Source organism: Lineus longissimus, chromosome 5 (genome assembly GCF_910592395.1).
Source record: "Lineus longissimus chromosome 5, tnLinLong1.2, whole genome shotgun sequence".
In the NCBI taxonomy this organism is placed as follows: Eukaryota; Metazoa; Nemertea; class Pilidiophora; order Heteronemertea; family Lineidae; genus Lineus; species Lineus longissimus.
Window position 1 is genome coordinate 4,204,408 of NC_088312.1, and position 16,299 is coordinate 4,220,706.

The 16,299-nt window shown below is 39.4% G+C and overlaps 1 protein-coding gene across 5 annotated transcripts in view; it reads left to right on the forward strand.

Moving 5' to 3' along the window:
- Positions 1 to 16,299, forward strand: part of LOC135488667 (hypoxia-inducible factor 1-alpha-like) — a 70,885-nt gene that overhangs the window by 49,030 nt on the left and 5,556 nt on the right. For all 5 annotated transcript variants that reach the window (XM_064773326.1, XM_064773324.1, XM_064773323.1 and 2 more), the window contains 2 exons: positions 11,273 to 11,370; positions 12,521 to 12,610. In XM_064773326.1, coding sequence (XP_064629396.1) covers positions 11,273 to 11,370; positions 12,521 to 12,610 — 188 coding nt within the window. The remainder of the gene's footprint in view (positions 1 to 11,272; positions 11,371 to 12,520; positions 12,611 to 16,299) is intronic.

Below are 16,299 nucleotides of genomic sequence, written 5' to 3' on the forward strand. Positions count from 1 at the left end.
TAATTATCAACTTGATATAAACTTGTTACCCATATGTGCCCACACAATGTTAACGAAATCTTGGCCAAGACTCCCAGTCGAGCTGTAGAGCCATCATCGTAGTTATACTGCCTCAGTAATGATCTCATACAGATCCATCTGAGAATCAGAAGAGACAGTTTGTGGGTATAATTCCCCTAAAGTCATTATATTAGCCCTACACACCTAATTATGATGTGTTAATGTCGGTGATGAAAACACAAGAGAATTAATCTCCTACTTTTATACCAGTTGTGGAATTCGTCTTGACACATTAACGGAAATCTTCATTACGATTTATGGTGATGGAGAGACAACCAGAGTACTCAGTCCCCATTCTGGGTGTGCTTGCCTCGATTGTCTTTACCGGCTATGGCTTGGCAAGGACACTGCTCTTGTGATTGTTTTCGGGCCAATGGAAAAGGAATAAAAAGTCATTTTGTGTGGTGAACACAGTATTTCGATTTCATCAGTTCAGTATTTTTTTTATTGCACTACTCAAAAATCAAATCCGTCTATTTGTTTCCACAATTGCTTTTTGTCCTCTTCTCCTTGGTTATGACAATCAGTAACTTGCCCCCAGATAGGGATCCCTTGGGAAAGGCCGACAATATTCGGTTGTTTATTTCATTATGAATGGGAAGAAGCAGCACTTAACTTATCAACACATGATAGAAGATAGGTGACAATCCCTCATTTTACGCCTTTGATGCCAGGATAACTCAATTTCTGTTGCTAGCCAAACAATTACTGCAAAGCAAGGAACTAAACGCAGCACCCAAGACTTTGCGGTAAGCAAAAGAGGACCTATTAGTGCCATGTATCAAGTTTGAGGTAAGATCATTTCCCCGTAATCAAATCAAGAATATTTCAACTGATCAGATTCCTTTATTGGTGATATGTGGCTCGGGCATTCAAAGCTGGAAAGATAACTTCGACTTATATGGTTCGATGGATTTGCAGGAAATTGAGGTTAATTCAGCGTAGTTAGTGAGATTCTTGCAGTGGAAGATGGCTCATATCATGGTTGCTTCAGAAGTAAGAAGCTCAGGAATACGTTCGTTATACTCTTTTCAGAAGCGTAGAAATATTGCAGTTTAGGAATCATTCAGGCTATTAAATTTCCATGTCTAGTGTTCAATCATTTTTGCCAAACCAGCGCATCCCCTAACTCTAAATTGAATTCGCACTTCTGTTATAAAAAGCGTCTCTTTGTGCTGCCACCCTGTTCTCACCCAACAGAGCTATATGGAACTCCTCTGAGCATTTCGAGTGTATCACAAATTTGCTGTGGCGTTTACATCTATTTTGAAACAGCATTTTACAAGCATCTTTGTATTTCAGATCCAACATCCTAGTGATTGAGCTATTGAAGCTTGTTGGGCATAGAATCACACCTATATGATACGAACATCACCAGAATGAATATGGATATTGTTCTATCTGGGGAGCAATTCCAGGTGTGGTCACTGATTAACTTAGCAGCTTCAGGGAACGTGATAATAACATGGAATTTATGCCAACTCTGCTACCGAACATAGCCACAAGAACTGCCACGTGATGTGACACGCTTGCCAGAGGCTTTCTAGAGGTGATTTCTCAATAATGAAGTGCTGTCACTTATGGGTAGCCACAACCCGGGACTTCATATGGCCAGTTATCTCCATACTGGCTTCAGGGTGATAGATCATCTGAGTTCTTCAACGATCCACTGCGAATATTGTGAAATTGTTCCTGTGCTGTAGCTCTAGGCAGCAAGATTGCAATATTGCCCATTATATGGTTGACAGCAGATCAACACTACAAACTTTTTGACTCTATCCTAGCTCCAGGCTGCCATGTTTTGATATAATTCATTTTGTGACAGTCCTCTTAATAGCAGTCATTTTCTGATGGTTTCTTCTGATGCCATCTGTATCCGAGTGCAAATATATATTTCTCTCACTCTAATAACCGCCCTTTAGCCATATCTGAATTCTGTACATACTCCTATTTTGGAGTACATACTCGATAAGATTTTCATGAAAAAGATAAAGAAAACTCTTGAGATTCAAATTTGTTCATCTTTGACTTAGGTTTTGCGTAATGTGTTCATAAGCTACTTAGACTTTCAAATATTGCTCATCATTTCTTGATTACCTCGGGCAATGCATTAACCATGAGTTAGAGTGAGAAGAAGGGGAACAATCAGACAATTGCCAAATCACACTTCTGAAACTTCTAAAGTGCGGAAGGAAAATGTTCGGTGTTTGCCCCACTTTTATTTGGCAGTTAATTTGCAGTTGAAATGACGATCTGATCAGTGATGCTATAATGTAGTCGAGTAGAAGGTAGCAAATAAGTGGTGTTAATGGGCAGATAAATTCCTCAGTGACTCATCATCATCATCGAGGCGAATCGTAAAATAAATGAAGTTTCTCTGGGACGATTGTGCTGTTCCTCGTAGGTGGTAGAAGTCACCCCTGATCACAAATGGCACTCGTTTATATTAGGGTGAGAGTGATGCCGAGGCCGTCTAACGCATTTCTAGGTAGGGTTCAGCCGTCTATGGTCATCCGAGGAGTTGTAAGAGATGTGTTATAGTGATCCATCTTGTTCCTCGATAGCATGATTCCAAGTTTGGCGTTTATTGCTCTGCTAATATGTCTGGTCTTAACCCTTTGAGGTTTGGTAATAGTTTGTTAAAGAAGATAGGAAGAAACAACACTCGAGAAGGATCACTCAAACTCCATCTCTAAAAGTCAGACTTCACAAGACTTATACAAGATTTGATAAAGTTAAGTGCTGCAAGTCTTACATTCACTAAGAAGGACATTTCCCACTTTTATCAAAATACAGGCGAGAAAATAACAAGGTTTGCAATAGTTATTGTCACTTCCCTTCCTGTCCACAGATCAAAAGAGGTGCATATCTACTGGCATTGTTCTCTCTCGTGCCAGAAGTTGACCTCACATTGCTCACAGATTGACATCGCCAATATGATTGACACCTCTCAATATCCCCATCAATTTTTCCAAATATGGAATCAATAAGGCAGTCACGAAGAGTCTGTTGGGTTTTCTGCAGCATTTTAAAGAGGTCGCAGGTTTATCTTGCAATTTTCTTTAACATTTTGTTTATTTGCTGTTGTTATTTGTAACAGAGAGAAATTCAAAGAATCTGTTGTGTCTATTCTATGAGATGTGGTAAGTTCCCCACATGTCACTTCTCGGATCTTTTTCCAAATTTTCTCTCTTTCTGTCAATAGCTTCGACGAGAGTGGAAATTGATGTTTGTGGAGAAATGTTTTATTAATAGGTGAGGTTGACAATATTAACTATACTGGTATTAACTTCATTGATAACTTTCAAAAACGTCCAATATTTGTAATTTGTGTTTATGTGAAATGGTTAATTGTACTGTAACCATTGGAAACCCAATGCATTCACCTAGCATTGCGTTATTTCCTTCTCGTAAGAATTGATGGCTCCTTTGCATGTCACAGTCCGCCGGGACCATTTTAGGTTGTGAACACATCTACTAGTGAAACATTCAACTGTATCTGTTCAGTAGTACTGGCAGATGGTAGCGTGGTTAACTCTCTCTTATCAAGCAAAATCATAAAAGTATTTTGTTGATTTGAAAATTGACACTAAATAAAAAACTACTTTGATACACATTATGTGTAGAAATGTTTGAAATGGACAAGAAATCTAAGCCATGAACATATCTGTTGTATATAGTAAAGGTTGATATTTGTATTGTTGCCAATAGGACACTCGTTCGATTATTCGTTGGAAAGTAACTCGTTTTTAAGATTTTCTCTTGCATGAACTCTTCCAATCATCGACCTGATGTGTATTGGAAGGGAATGATATTTCAAGTAGGACAGCAGTTACAGCATGCTTGCAAGTCTTGTCAAAATCATCACTTAATCAGTGAAAGTTGAAACCGGCCAATGCCGAACTTGTCACAAGCTTGGCATGCTGGGAAGAACAATCGCAGAGATAACTAACGAAGTTACGGACAATAACAAAAACCAATGGCAAATTTGAAACTTTGGAGCCTAAGTAAAATTGGTAACCGGAGCAAGAGGATGCCATTGTGCTGGAGCCGAATTGGCTAGGCTGGGACAGAGATTTCGTGCGTCCTCGACTTATCTGGTCCCATCACTGTAATGGTAAAATTGGAGGTCTCAACGTACACCATTGTTGTCTGCCTAATAACCGTGGACATCAAATTAAATTCTGGCCATTTGCATCTCGGACTAGATAAAACAATGAATTGCCATTCGCCAGGTTTTACCTCTGTAACTCTATCTTTTCAGCAGCGACTTCTATTCGTAGCTTTCCGTATAATTCCAGTGCTAATTAGTTTAAAGTCTTTTGTGTTTTTGCTGCATACTTTTGTATGGACTCGCTTGCAACTGCAGCAGCCAAGTGGTGATATATGGTTCCAGCAGGGCAACCTGGGGGTGTTGCCTGGGGTAGGGGCTGCGGGCTTTGCCCCGGGCGTTCTATTGCATGTGGCTGTAAATTATCACAGAAATGATTCTATGGGTCTTTTATGTCTGTGTTGCACGTCTTATTTACTTTGGTTCAAAATATGTTCGTAATATCAACATTTCAATTCCAACTCCTTCCAGAATTTTGACAGATATTTGACAAATACTTTACCATTTTCAGACCTTTATTTCTTTTTCAATTTGATGGAATTCTGCACGTTTTTCCATGAAATAGCGTCTGTTGTCTGTCAGCAGATGCATGGTGCATGTCATTATCTAAATCATGGGTATTTAAGATGAGTGGGCTCTCCGGTTTCAAATGCGTGGAAAAAATATGAGTTTCAGATTTCTCGACCTCTTCCCTTAACGAATGGCACAAAACGTGACGACTGCTTGACTTTTATTTGTAATTATGGCCATAGAAAAAAATCACGATTAAATTATACCTTATTAAGCAAGAGCCATGTGACCACCTGTTAGTTTTTTATGATTTTTAAGTAAGTATGTGAAATTTGAAGTTATTTTATGTTACAACTATCTCCTTTTCAAGAAATTACATGCATATTGTGGACAAGTGTTACAATCACGAAAATATTTTTAGCGAGATTCGGGATTTGGCCGTGGATTAAGTCGTTGATACTCATTGACAGACTGTGGCTGATGTCATCAGGGCCTAGAACCATGAGAAATAAAACTAAAACATTTTCACAGACTGCACAAATCGGGAGGAGTGGAGAATAGCTGAACCTATGATAAAAGTTGCATGTGGCAAAAAGTTTTAATCACTAGTTGTATTATACGAATCATGCTGGACAAATTTGCTCCAAGTTAACAAATTTCTCATGGCGAACAAGAAAGCTTGATGAACATTTGTTAATAAAGCTTGACAATATCATATTGTGGAAGGCGATGCTGCCTCAGGGTCTTGCTACTCCATTGCCTAGGGCTAAACAAACCAATCCATACCCAGACTGCAAATGGTCTAGGGAACAGAGAACAGCTTGTTGGTGGACGATACAAATGTAAAATCAAAATGGTATGGGGAAAGAAAATTCGTAGAAAGTGGGCTCGAATAGTAGAGAGACTTTTGCCACATTGATAAACTCTCTTTATAGCACTACTCTCTTAGTTCGTGGTGAAAGTCATACTTCATTAAGAAAAAAAACTTTAAAATTTGATGCAACTGCAGGCTGCAATGTGACAAATAAAAATTCTCGTACGACTCAAAATCTAAGCGTGCCAGTTCTGACTTGCACTATCAGTATCACTGATTGACGAAAAAAGATCTTAATCGTGTGATTTGAGAATTAAAAGTGAAGAAGTTGGCTGTCAAACATGCAAGATTTCAAAACTGCCTCGGGGCACTTCAAAACTCAAACCACCCTCAGTGGCAAGAAAAAGCTATGCCTCGATGTACAATCATTGTTGGGATTTGTACTCTAACTGTGTAAGATCTACAGAACTTTTTGAATAACCTTGAAACTCAACTGTTTCCCCTCGAGTGCTAACTCTGAAGCTTTCCTTGGTGCAGGGTAAAATGACCATCCGTCCATTCAGCTCTGAGGTTTTAAGTTCTAACTTTACCAATTGATGACAGTTAGTTCAGTGGCAAATTTAATGGAGTCATGTGGCCATTGCTCTTGGGGACCTTGGAGTCAAAAGGCTATTCTTTGTCCTTCTCAATTCTGACCACGGAGGATCTCAAATCGTTATCTTCTGTAGGCCTGTTTGTCAGCCAACTATTTCCTTGAATGCTCAAGTCAGGCATAGAAAATACTTTGATTCTTAGATCCTAGGAAGATGATAATCTGCTCATACACCATTTAGGGATGAAAATTTGATGATGGTCAAGCTATCGAAATGGTTTACTGCACCTGCCCCCAACATTGCCGTTGGCCACAACAATTTGCCCTGAGCCGTCATTGTTTACGGTATCAAACTTTGCCCAAGGGGGCTGACCATGGCAATCTAATTCATCTCTCCACTTGTTTGCCCCTTTGGGTATGGTGAAGGTTTGGTGCAGAAGGTTTCAACACCACTTGAGGTTAATTTGAAGGAGCGGTTTTCCAGAGGTTTCTAGTATACCCTGTTGATTTTAACGATTGGCTGAACATCTGTCCCAGGACTTAGAAATTTTTTCATCTTTCAGAGTTTAAAATTTGGAAAGAAAACCTGGAAAGTTGGTGGTTAACAGTACACGGCCAACAGTCATGACATTACGTGATGTACACGGCCGCAATACTCAAACCATAAGAGAGGGCAACGAGTGTGTTGCTAACCTTATGTGACAATATGGCCAGACCAGTAACAAACTGCCTAATCCTCTTTTCTCTTCATTAATTGGCTATTCCATCCATCTAAGCTACATAAACTGTCATCATGGAAATGGTTGTCTATGACTGTGTCTCTATAAGCCAGCCACATAAAACGGCACGAGATTTGCAGGTTGGCCAAAATTTTATGAAATAAAACTGTAGCTGGACACTGAATCAAATGCTTCTGTTAAGTTATTCTTCATTTAGGTGGTGCTTCAAATATCTCATTGAAATATTCTGGAAACTATATCACATTTAACATTTGAGCTAAAGACAAAAACGATAAAGGCAAATAAAATGCTGAGTCTAGCCATTTTTCATTCTACCTAATGGCCTAGACCTCCTCATCAAAGACGAGTCCCAGCCTCGAGTCGAAATGGCCCAGCCACAAGAAATGACAAGTCTCCTTCCGAGGATTTATGGTAGGGGAAGGTGCATTATTTTATTTCCTACGTCTTGTTGGGCGCTACTCAAGCAATCAAATGGATAATAAGACACCTCCTGTCTCTAAACACGATTTGCGCATCACAAATAACTTCTGATGAGCGGTGCAGTCATTTGTGGTGTTGGCGTATTAGGGGGATCCGAGACAGCCGGAAACAACTGCACTGTGTCAGTGAATTTCATCAATGGAGTTCCTTTGGCACTTTATGCCAAGACCTTGGGCTATGGACTGAAATTGGAATAAAACAAAGGGGCAACTTGTCAAAGTTGACTTTAAGTGGGTACATGTGTGTGGTTAATGAAACTCTACCTAGTAGAAATACGCTTCTGAAAAACCCCTTGGGCCTTTTCTGATGGGCAAGAAATTAGAAAAATAGGAACTTAGAAAAATGTTTCTTTTTAAAAGTTTTATTGAAAACAAAAGCAGTTTGTGATAACTTGGGGGCAGAGTCAGTGGGTTAGTTTGATAGTTGAATCATTCTGCTGTTAATTCACACTTGGTTAATAATTCAGAGTAGATTAAGTGTGGAATAAAATTAGCTGCATACTGCAGAGAATTTCATGAACTTCTGATAATAGGGCATAAATAGACTCGAGTTGGGGTCAGCTACAGTAAAAACACTGTCACTGAAGTCATGATTTCCTGTCCATATCTAGTTGGAAGGTTTTGGCCATTTTCATATCCCGCTTAATGAAAGTTTATGTAATGGAGATCTTTGTACCCTTCAGCATATTTATTGCGGAGGCTTTGAATAAAGCCACATTTAAATCATTTTTGCCATTAGTGCAAGTGATTAGAGCTTTAATTGGTACCTATATATTACAAAATTAGCATCATTGGGTTATGCTTAACAGAAATAGATTGAATCCTGGTAAAATTCTCACCACAAATTGTCAGAAAAATTTATCTTTCACTTAAACCTGCCATCTCGGGCTTCCTTCCTTTGGCCATTAAAGTCATAATAAACGACACCACGCAGATGTTATGTAAATATTTCCACCAATATGCGCACCGAAAATAACGCAGAATTGTCGCTAACACTCGCATCCTCAGAGCTAATAAAATTTGCATCAAGTTGATGTCAGATTTAGTACTCAGATTTCCTTATTTATCCATTATTCTGACAGGCCTGAATCTCGCAGGTGCCTGAGATATGCCGACTTAAATTTAGCTGCATCTCCACATCCTGACCAATTTGACGATATGTTTTGTCAGTGATTAATCAGATTTTGGTCTGTCATACCCGGGCAGACAGGTGGATTTGTTCTGTTCCGTTAGCTGAACATATCATTCTTTGTTATGTTGATTAGGGTAGGGAAATTGAAAAGAATTGTGGAAGGAAGAACGAAGTATGAATTGGCATGATTTACTGTTTATGATATACTGTGCTTGTAAAAAAATAACGCTCATGCCGTGAACCACAAATTTTGGCAATCATAGCTTGACTGTAGAATTTGCTTTCTATATAACATAAGTGACGCCACACAATGTCATGCAGGAGGAGTTAACAGAGCCAGAAAATTACATTACAACGCAAGCAAAGTGATGGAATGGATCTCACAAGGCATGGTGGCTTTCACGTTCATTGTTTCATCTCATTTGTTGTTGTCACCATTGAACCGAACCCCCTTGCTGTTGCCTATAGTCCCCTTCTAAGTTTCCCAGAGTTGAATGAGACAACTAATGTTCAGATCTAGAGAGAGACTCCGTGGCTGGACAAAAATTCATCATTATCTTGTCTGTAATTGCTCCGTTGATTAGGCGGGCCCAATTAATTGTTTAGCGGGAGTTAGTGGAGCCCACGGTACGCAGTTCATAATTATATCTTGGGTCAGTTTCTCAAGCTTGTTTCCCCTTCATCGGACATCATTTAGCCCATTGCTAAATTAACTTGGCTCGCATGCACCACAGCTATCTCACATTATATACAAAATAATCCCAGCAAGCTTGACTGTGTACTGGCAATTACCATTTCGTCTCCCATTGGGAAGGCTGGTTTCATGAGATGAGTTTGGCACGCAATTGGTGTCGTCTTATACAAACTAGCATTGCCTTAATCCCAAGGATACGATGACCAAATTCAATGATGGATTTGAAATACATTCCCTTGATTGTACCAAAACATTACTGAATTGTTGTTTGCACAATACATGTACCAGTTCTGTCCTTTTCACTTAAAAAGCTGGTGTGGTGTTAAATCTATTCCTCCACATATTCAAGTCGCAGAAGAATGTCTACGAGGTGTGAACACACTTGGTGTGATTTTGAGAAAACCTTTGTGGGGGGGGGGGGGTAAGCGTGTACATTACATCTCTGTTTTCTCAATCCCTTTTCATTGAGGGGGTAGAAAGACAGGTAAAGAATATAGAGGAATAAAAGCATAATACTTCCCAGCTTCTTTGATGTGATTAATGGTAGAAAAACAACGTATTCTTCAAAGCTGTCTCACAGAATCAGTCTCCCTGTCTCAGTTAATCCCAGCAGCAGGGTTGACACTGTTCTACAAATTGACCAATTGCTTTGCCACACAAATGTGCAAACAAAAAGGAAATTACTTAATCAACACTTTATGGCAGTTATATTTTATTGTAAAATGATATTCACATTTAACACTCGGCAATAGCGAACATCGACATCTCATCTCACACTTTCCAGAATCCCATCTCCTCAGGTGATAGGACGGAATCGTTGGTGGTGATACGGGACGTTCTTGGTGCTGAAATTGGAGCGGTGTTGTCATTATTGGTTGCTTTGACACTGTCAAAGTTAAATTAAGAGAGACAGTTACTGTGGCGAGGTGTTAGAAGGAACCATCAAATGGAAATCTGATACAGTAGAGATTAGAGTCTGGTGGTCTCTGCAAGTGTCTCTACTGCCTTGGGGATTCATCCAAATGTTTCATCGTAGATATGACAAGCTGTAATATGTTGGGAAACCGCAAGTCCATCGTGGTCATTGTTATTCGCTGGTTTTTCATTGATGTGTATGAGTAGTTTGTTTGATGTTGTGAGTTGAGCCATAGGTTTGCTGAGGGCAAAGAAGGCATACTGCTTTTTGAAATTTCCACATATATTGTGCTTTGAAATGAACAGAATTCAGAAGGTGAATTTGCATCAATGCATTTGAATTGTGAAAGCTAGACCTGTTTCTTTTCCACCATGCAAATATTCCTTCAGTCTATGTTTGTGGGCTGTGAAAATGATACCCCCATTTCCTGTTCCTGTCCCAACATGACTTCTGTTCATTAAAACATGTGACAAAATCGCCTGTCTGGAGAATGCTAAGGGTTAAGGGTTAGCTTCTTGGTTGGCCTACCACGATGCAAATCGATTCAAGTGAGATTCTACCTTTATCTTGGCCAATACCCACTCTGATGACGATAACATTATCAGTAAAGACAGGAAAAAACTTTGCGATTTCTCGGAGAAATTATGGCTAATTGAAAGAATTCCCCAGATATTGCTAGCATCTGCAGCTCTGCCAAATGTAATAAAAGTATCAATGAATTTGGCCAAACTTGCGGCGCAAGGGTGAAAAATGATACCAGGGATATCACAAGATGTCGCAACATCTTAGAAAATGTTATGACATTTGGCCCTGAGTGTTTTGAAATTTGTAAGGTGTTTTGCGACAGTAAATTGAATTTCACTATGGGGACTTTGGGCGATGAAATTATTTAAAAAACTGATTAAAATGGTTCTAGAAATGATACACAGACTATCAAACAATAAATCTTCCATTTCTGTGGAACATATGGTTAGAAAATTTGATTTTCAGCGTGGAAGTGGAAAATGTACTTTCTGTTGGAGACTAATATTGTAATGGACAAAGGTATGAATGTTATGTAATTAAAATGTTTGAATCCAGTCCTGATCGTAGTTGCCCCTTCTATTTTAGCAAATTACTAATAGTATTCGTTATTGTTTTTCTACTTAAAGACTAAGTTTTACTATGTGCATTTTATTATCTCAACATCATTTCTAATAAGACATTGTCTCTTTCTCTTTCCAGCGGTGCTACATGATCGGTACAGCATCGACCATGGACACTTATCTAGGAGTCATTTGTACCAAGATCCTGGCTTTTCAGAAGGAGACAGTTTACTTCAGGTAAGTTGTTTAAAATTGGAACTACTGTAATCACAGTGAGCATTTAAAACGAGTTGCAACTGCAAACCTTTTATTTCATGTGTAAATAATTCAAATTTGGTCAGTTGCAATTATCTTGCTCTTGTCTCACAGATAAACTGTATTTTGAATACGAACTATGTACTGACTCTTTCTAAAGGACCAGATTATACGTTGTTTAATGTGAGGAAAATTACATATTACTAGTACTGCTTTAAGAGGAGCAAACATCAGAGTCAAAGGTAGAAGTATTGGCATCTGTCGACTGTATTCTTTCCCTAAACGTAATTCGACTTTTCTCCTAGATTTAGACGTATCCATATTCACGGGATCGCATCTTCTTGGGCAGCCTAATACTGTTAATGATCCCTGTCTGGCATCAACCTCAATTCGATCAATACGTCTTGAGTTTCCATGCTATTATCGTCATCCTAGGTATCAAATATCAACGCTGTCCATCATTTTAGCGGAAGAATTACGCGTTCGTCCCATTGCTGTTGCAACTCCTCCTTCCAGAACCCAATTGTCTGTCTCAATCTTGTTCAAACAATACATGGAAGGGCTCGTGACATTTTCTTTATGGTTTTGTGGTCCGAGTCTTCACACTCGGTGCCAGAAGAAGCTGTGAAAATTACATATCTGAGTCCTGGGCAGCAGTCGGGTACAATTAGGCATCTATGTTTGAAGGAATCAACGAGAGAATGAAGCGCAGTGTGCAAATTGCCAGGACAATGTCAGTGGGAAAAATGCATGAAATGAGGTTGCAGTATATAAAGAGGCTATTTCTGAAATGTCATGTTTGTGACCCAGGTTGAAGTTTGATGGTTTGGATTCTGGCGCCACCAATATGGTCCAGATCACTATAGGATAGCTTCAACACATCTGCATGAAAACCTAAGTCAGAAGTATGTAGTTTTTTCGTTCAAGGCCAAGGATGTACTCCTGTGGTTGGCAGTGGGGGGAATGGAAGTCCCTTTCCTGACATCCCATTATAAAAAAAGTAGCTCTCTGCACATGTGAAACATCCCTACTCAGATGAGTGAAAAGCAGCTCTCAATTTTCAAATGAATATGAAAACCTTGAAATCTTAACAGCCGTACAATGTGTGACATCTTTCTGATTCTTTTTCCAGGCTTTGAATGGTTTTGTGTTCATGGTGACCTGTGATGGTGAGGTGTTCTTTGCCTCTCGGACGGTGGAACAATACCTTGGCTTCCATCAGGTAAGAGTTGTAACTTATAATATTCCCTCTAGCCAAAAGTGTTTGCCGAGGGTTGTTCTCTTTACTAAAACAATAGTATAGATGCGTGAAGTTATATTTGCCACTATAAACTCACAGTAAACTTAGACAATTTGTGCAGCAGATTTAAGCATTTTCATCCAACATCTATTCAAACTCTCTGATTGACATAGATAACTCAGAAGACCTCACATTACTGGCCGCAACCCTACAAAGCCAGGAGCAGTAACTAAGTTACCAGAATCAATTAGGGCTTGCGCTTAGTCTTAATTGATGTGGTCAACGCTAATGTCATACTCCTGTAAGAGGAAGAAAATGTTGTGATCTAAGATAAGCAGGTGTTGTGGTTTCAACGTGTGGTCCCCAGAGTGGAGATTCGAATATCGAAGACTCATCTTGGCAGTGGACTTTTTGTTGCCGCCATGTTTCATTTTGTGGAAACCCATCTCATTTATTGCCGTTCTGACTGCTACTGGGCCATTGTTGGTGTATGCACTTATTGTGGTATCTAAGTTACACTCATTTTTTTCTAGTTTTGAATTCCAAACAGTGTTCTATAAATGACATGTTGGTGTCTTGAATTGATCGCTTTTTGTCACGATTTGGTGGTAAATCATCCAACCTCACCCTGTGGTACATCGCAACATGAGCAGAATACGATCGAAGCATTCATATCAACAAGATCCATATCGACTAGAGAGATGCGTAAATTTAATTTTTGGTCTCACTCTCCATGTGATTAACACAATAAGCCAGATAAGTCGTGGTTGAATTGATCTCGGGAATCGAGTTATGATGGGCTGGATCTTGGGGGATGACAGAATCTGGTGTCTGCATGCGATCTTGCCGAGCACCTTCAGGGGGTCGGTGCTTGCGTGACTTTTCGCTCCTTCTGGTCGCCAACACAATAGTAAGTTCTTGTAACGGTAAATGGCATAATTTTGAGGTGGTACACCGTAAATCTCAATAATTCGAATGAATAATAGCGAGAAAGTCACACTGGCCTTCCAATTAATTCGTCCGGGCTGAACATTATTTTGAGGAAAGTTTTCAAAATGACATGATTGGATTATTAACGCTGCTAAGATCTGACTCCCCACTCCAAGCCCCTGAGAATCATTTTGTCTGTTTAGTGGATTTCATCAGTCATTGGGGATGGTGATTGTGGAACATTTCCCAATTGAAATTTAGACAAGTTTAGGTTGATAAAAACTTTGAATGAAAAGGAGGAAAGAACTGATTAGTTTCTGCCATATGTATGCAAATGTAAGACATGTGTAGATGACTTGGAGCAGTTTAGGAAACTTTGGCTGATGGAGCCGTCAGTGCCATATAAATATGACCTTCTACCCACGAAACAACATTGAATCTAGCGTATTTTGCTCACATACCAATCTAGTTTCCATTTCATTTCATTCTATTAATCTAAATGGTGTGAGTACACTTTAAGATACGACTAGTCTGTTCACTTTGTCTAGCCCGAGAGCCCCTTTAACACTATCCATCAGATGGTAAATGTGCTCTGACGTTGGGAAAACAATGAAAAATGATGTATTATTTCCACAATTACACGCCCGAGTTCACAAGCTGAATATCAGCAAAAGTAATAATATTGATGCTTCATGCTCAATTTCTGTCATGTTAACCCCCTATTTTGTATTAAGTGTACTTGGGGGCCTGGAGTAACTTTTCTCTGTATCAAAAGGAACAACGGGAAGCTAATGAAGGTGTCTGCATAACTATCATGGTCTGAGGTCAGAACAAACAAATTATGAAGAAGCAATGAATCTTAGAGGAGCAGTCTATGTGGCACATATTGGCAGCTTTAAACATGTAAAAATCAACAAATAACACCACCTATGTCCAGCTGTTAAACCAAACCAACAATGTCTCATCTCAATTAGCCCACTTCTTGTCAAATCTCAAGCAGGCGACACTCCTACAATTAAGTGTACGATTAGATGAGAATGCCGCCATTGTCCGAGGGCCCCCTTGGTGGTTGTCTGGGGCTCGAGGCCCATTGTACTTCTACCAATCATTTAGAAAATTAGGTGCAGCAGGTCTCAACCCAACTAGAATAAAACACACCTGGAATTATCACAGGTAATGCACTATATCTTTGGTTCTTTTTAATCTGGAATGAACTTTGAGAATTTGTCAAGGAGGCTTGGCTACATTTGTTCACAATGCACTAACCCCTCTTGAGGATATTAGCTGCCAAAGTATCAATTACATCACATTTTGAAATTCATTTCACAAAATCTCAAGAGGGTTGCTAGGTTGCAGTAATTCTGTAAGGTGGTAATTGTTTGAAATGACAAATTATTGTCAGAATTCAAAAGGCAATGATTATTCTCGGTGTGAAATTTTGTTTTTGTCCTTGGATACTTCAAGGTGATTTTTGGTACAGCAGTTTATTAAAGGGTGATTAGTGTCAGAAATTTTCATTGCATGCCATTGGAATTGAGTGTTGTTTCACTGACTGAAATACAACAGTTCATCTCCTGGTGATACTGCATGGTTTATTCAACTTCATACTTTATAAAAACCTGCCTGCGTAATTACTGGAAACACCCTATTCCCACCCTAGAAATGGGGGAAATTTAAAGTATCTTATTGTGGGGACGTAAGGAAGTCCATTACTAAGCATCTGCCCTGTGGCAATAAAGATGATTAATTAGAACATTAATCAGGTGCATCTTCACTTAATTATTGTTGTCAGACCACCTGTATGTGGTCCTTGGTGATTCTAACAGACAACGTCTGGTTTAAAAGGTGCCTTAGGATGGAGCAAAGTCAAAAACAAATCAAATCTGATAATTTGATTTCTGTTCATGGTTGGAAATGGACTTGCTACAGCTTGCTACAGCTTTTAAGTACTTTCGTCCACATTTGTGTGTAATTTCTCTGAGAAAACAGGTCATATTTAGGTATTGATAAAGAGGAATTGAACTGTCCCCACATAACTCTGCTTCCAGTTCCCCATAAAGGAATATGAACTTAGTCCTTGGCGTAGATATCCCTTGCATCCATGTTTTTCTTCTAACAGTTCTTTCGGTGCCTATGGCTGCATCACATCTGGTTTCTCCCTCATCGCTTCATCTCTGTGTTGTTTCTCAAACGACTGCTTACTAAAAAGCACTATCTTTAATAGGAATGCTATGAAATACCTTGCCCCCTAGGCCCCTTGCTGATACAATACAGAATAAATGAACTCAAGTCCTTGGTGTAGATGTCCATATTGCATCACCTCAGGGCACCTAATCTTTGCAGTCGCTCTCTGTATCTCCTTCTTCATTCATCACGGTTGATTATACCGAATAAATCTCCATAATTCTTGGCCAAGAAACCAGATAATTTCAAATTATCAAAACTGATATCGAGAGGCCTCCATTTGTTGCGCTCTCTGCCAGCTGTGTTCGGTCCTATGTTTGAAGTTACTGTTTCATCCAGATAAAGACAGTTGACAATTGGCTGCAAAAGGGCAACCATTGGATGACTGGTTCTTCCCTGAGGAGCCAAACGGTCAGATATGGCAGACTAGTCGCTGATGGGTAATGAAGCACCCTCCCAGCTATTCGACCGAGTTCAGAGTTATTCGCTGCACATATATTGACTGTTCAGTACATTATTCTGTTTAAAAGATAAGAGAGAATGCCTGTGGCAAGTTT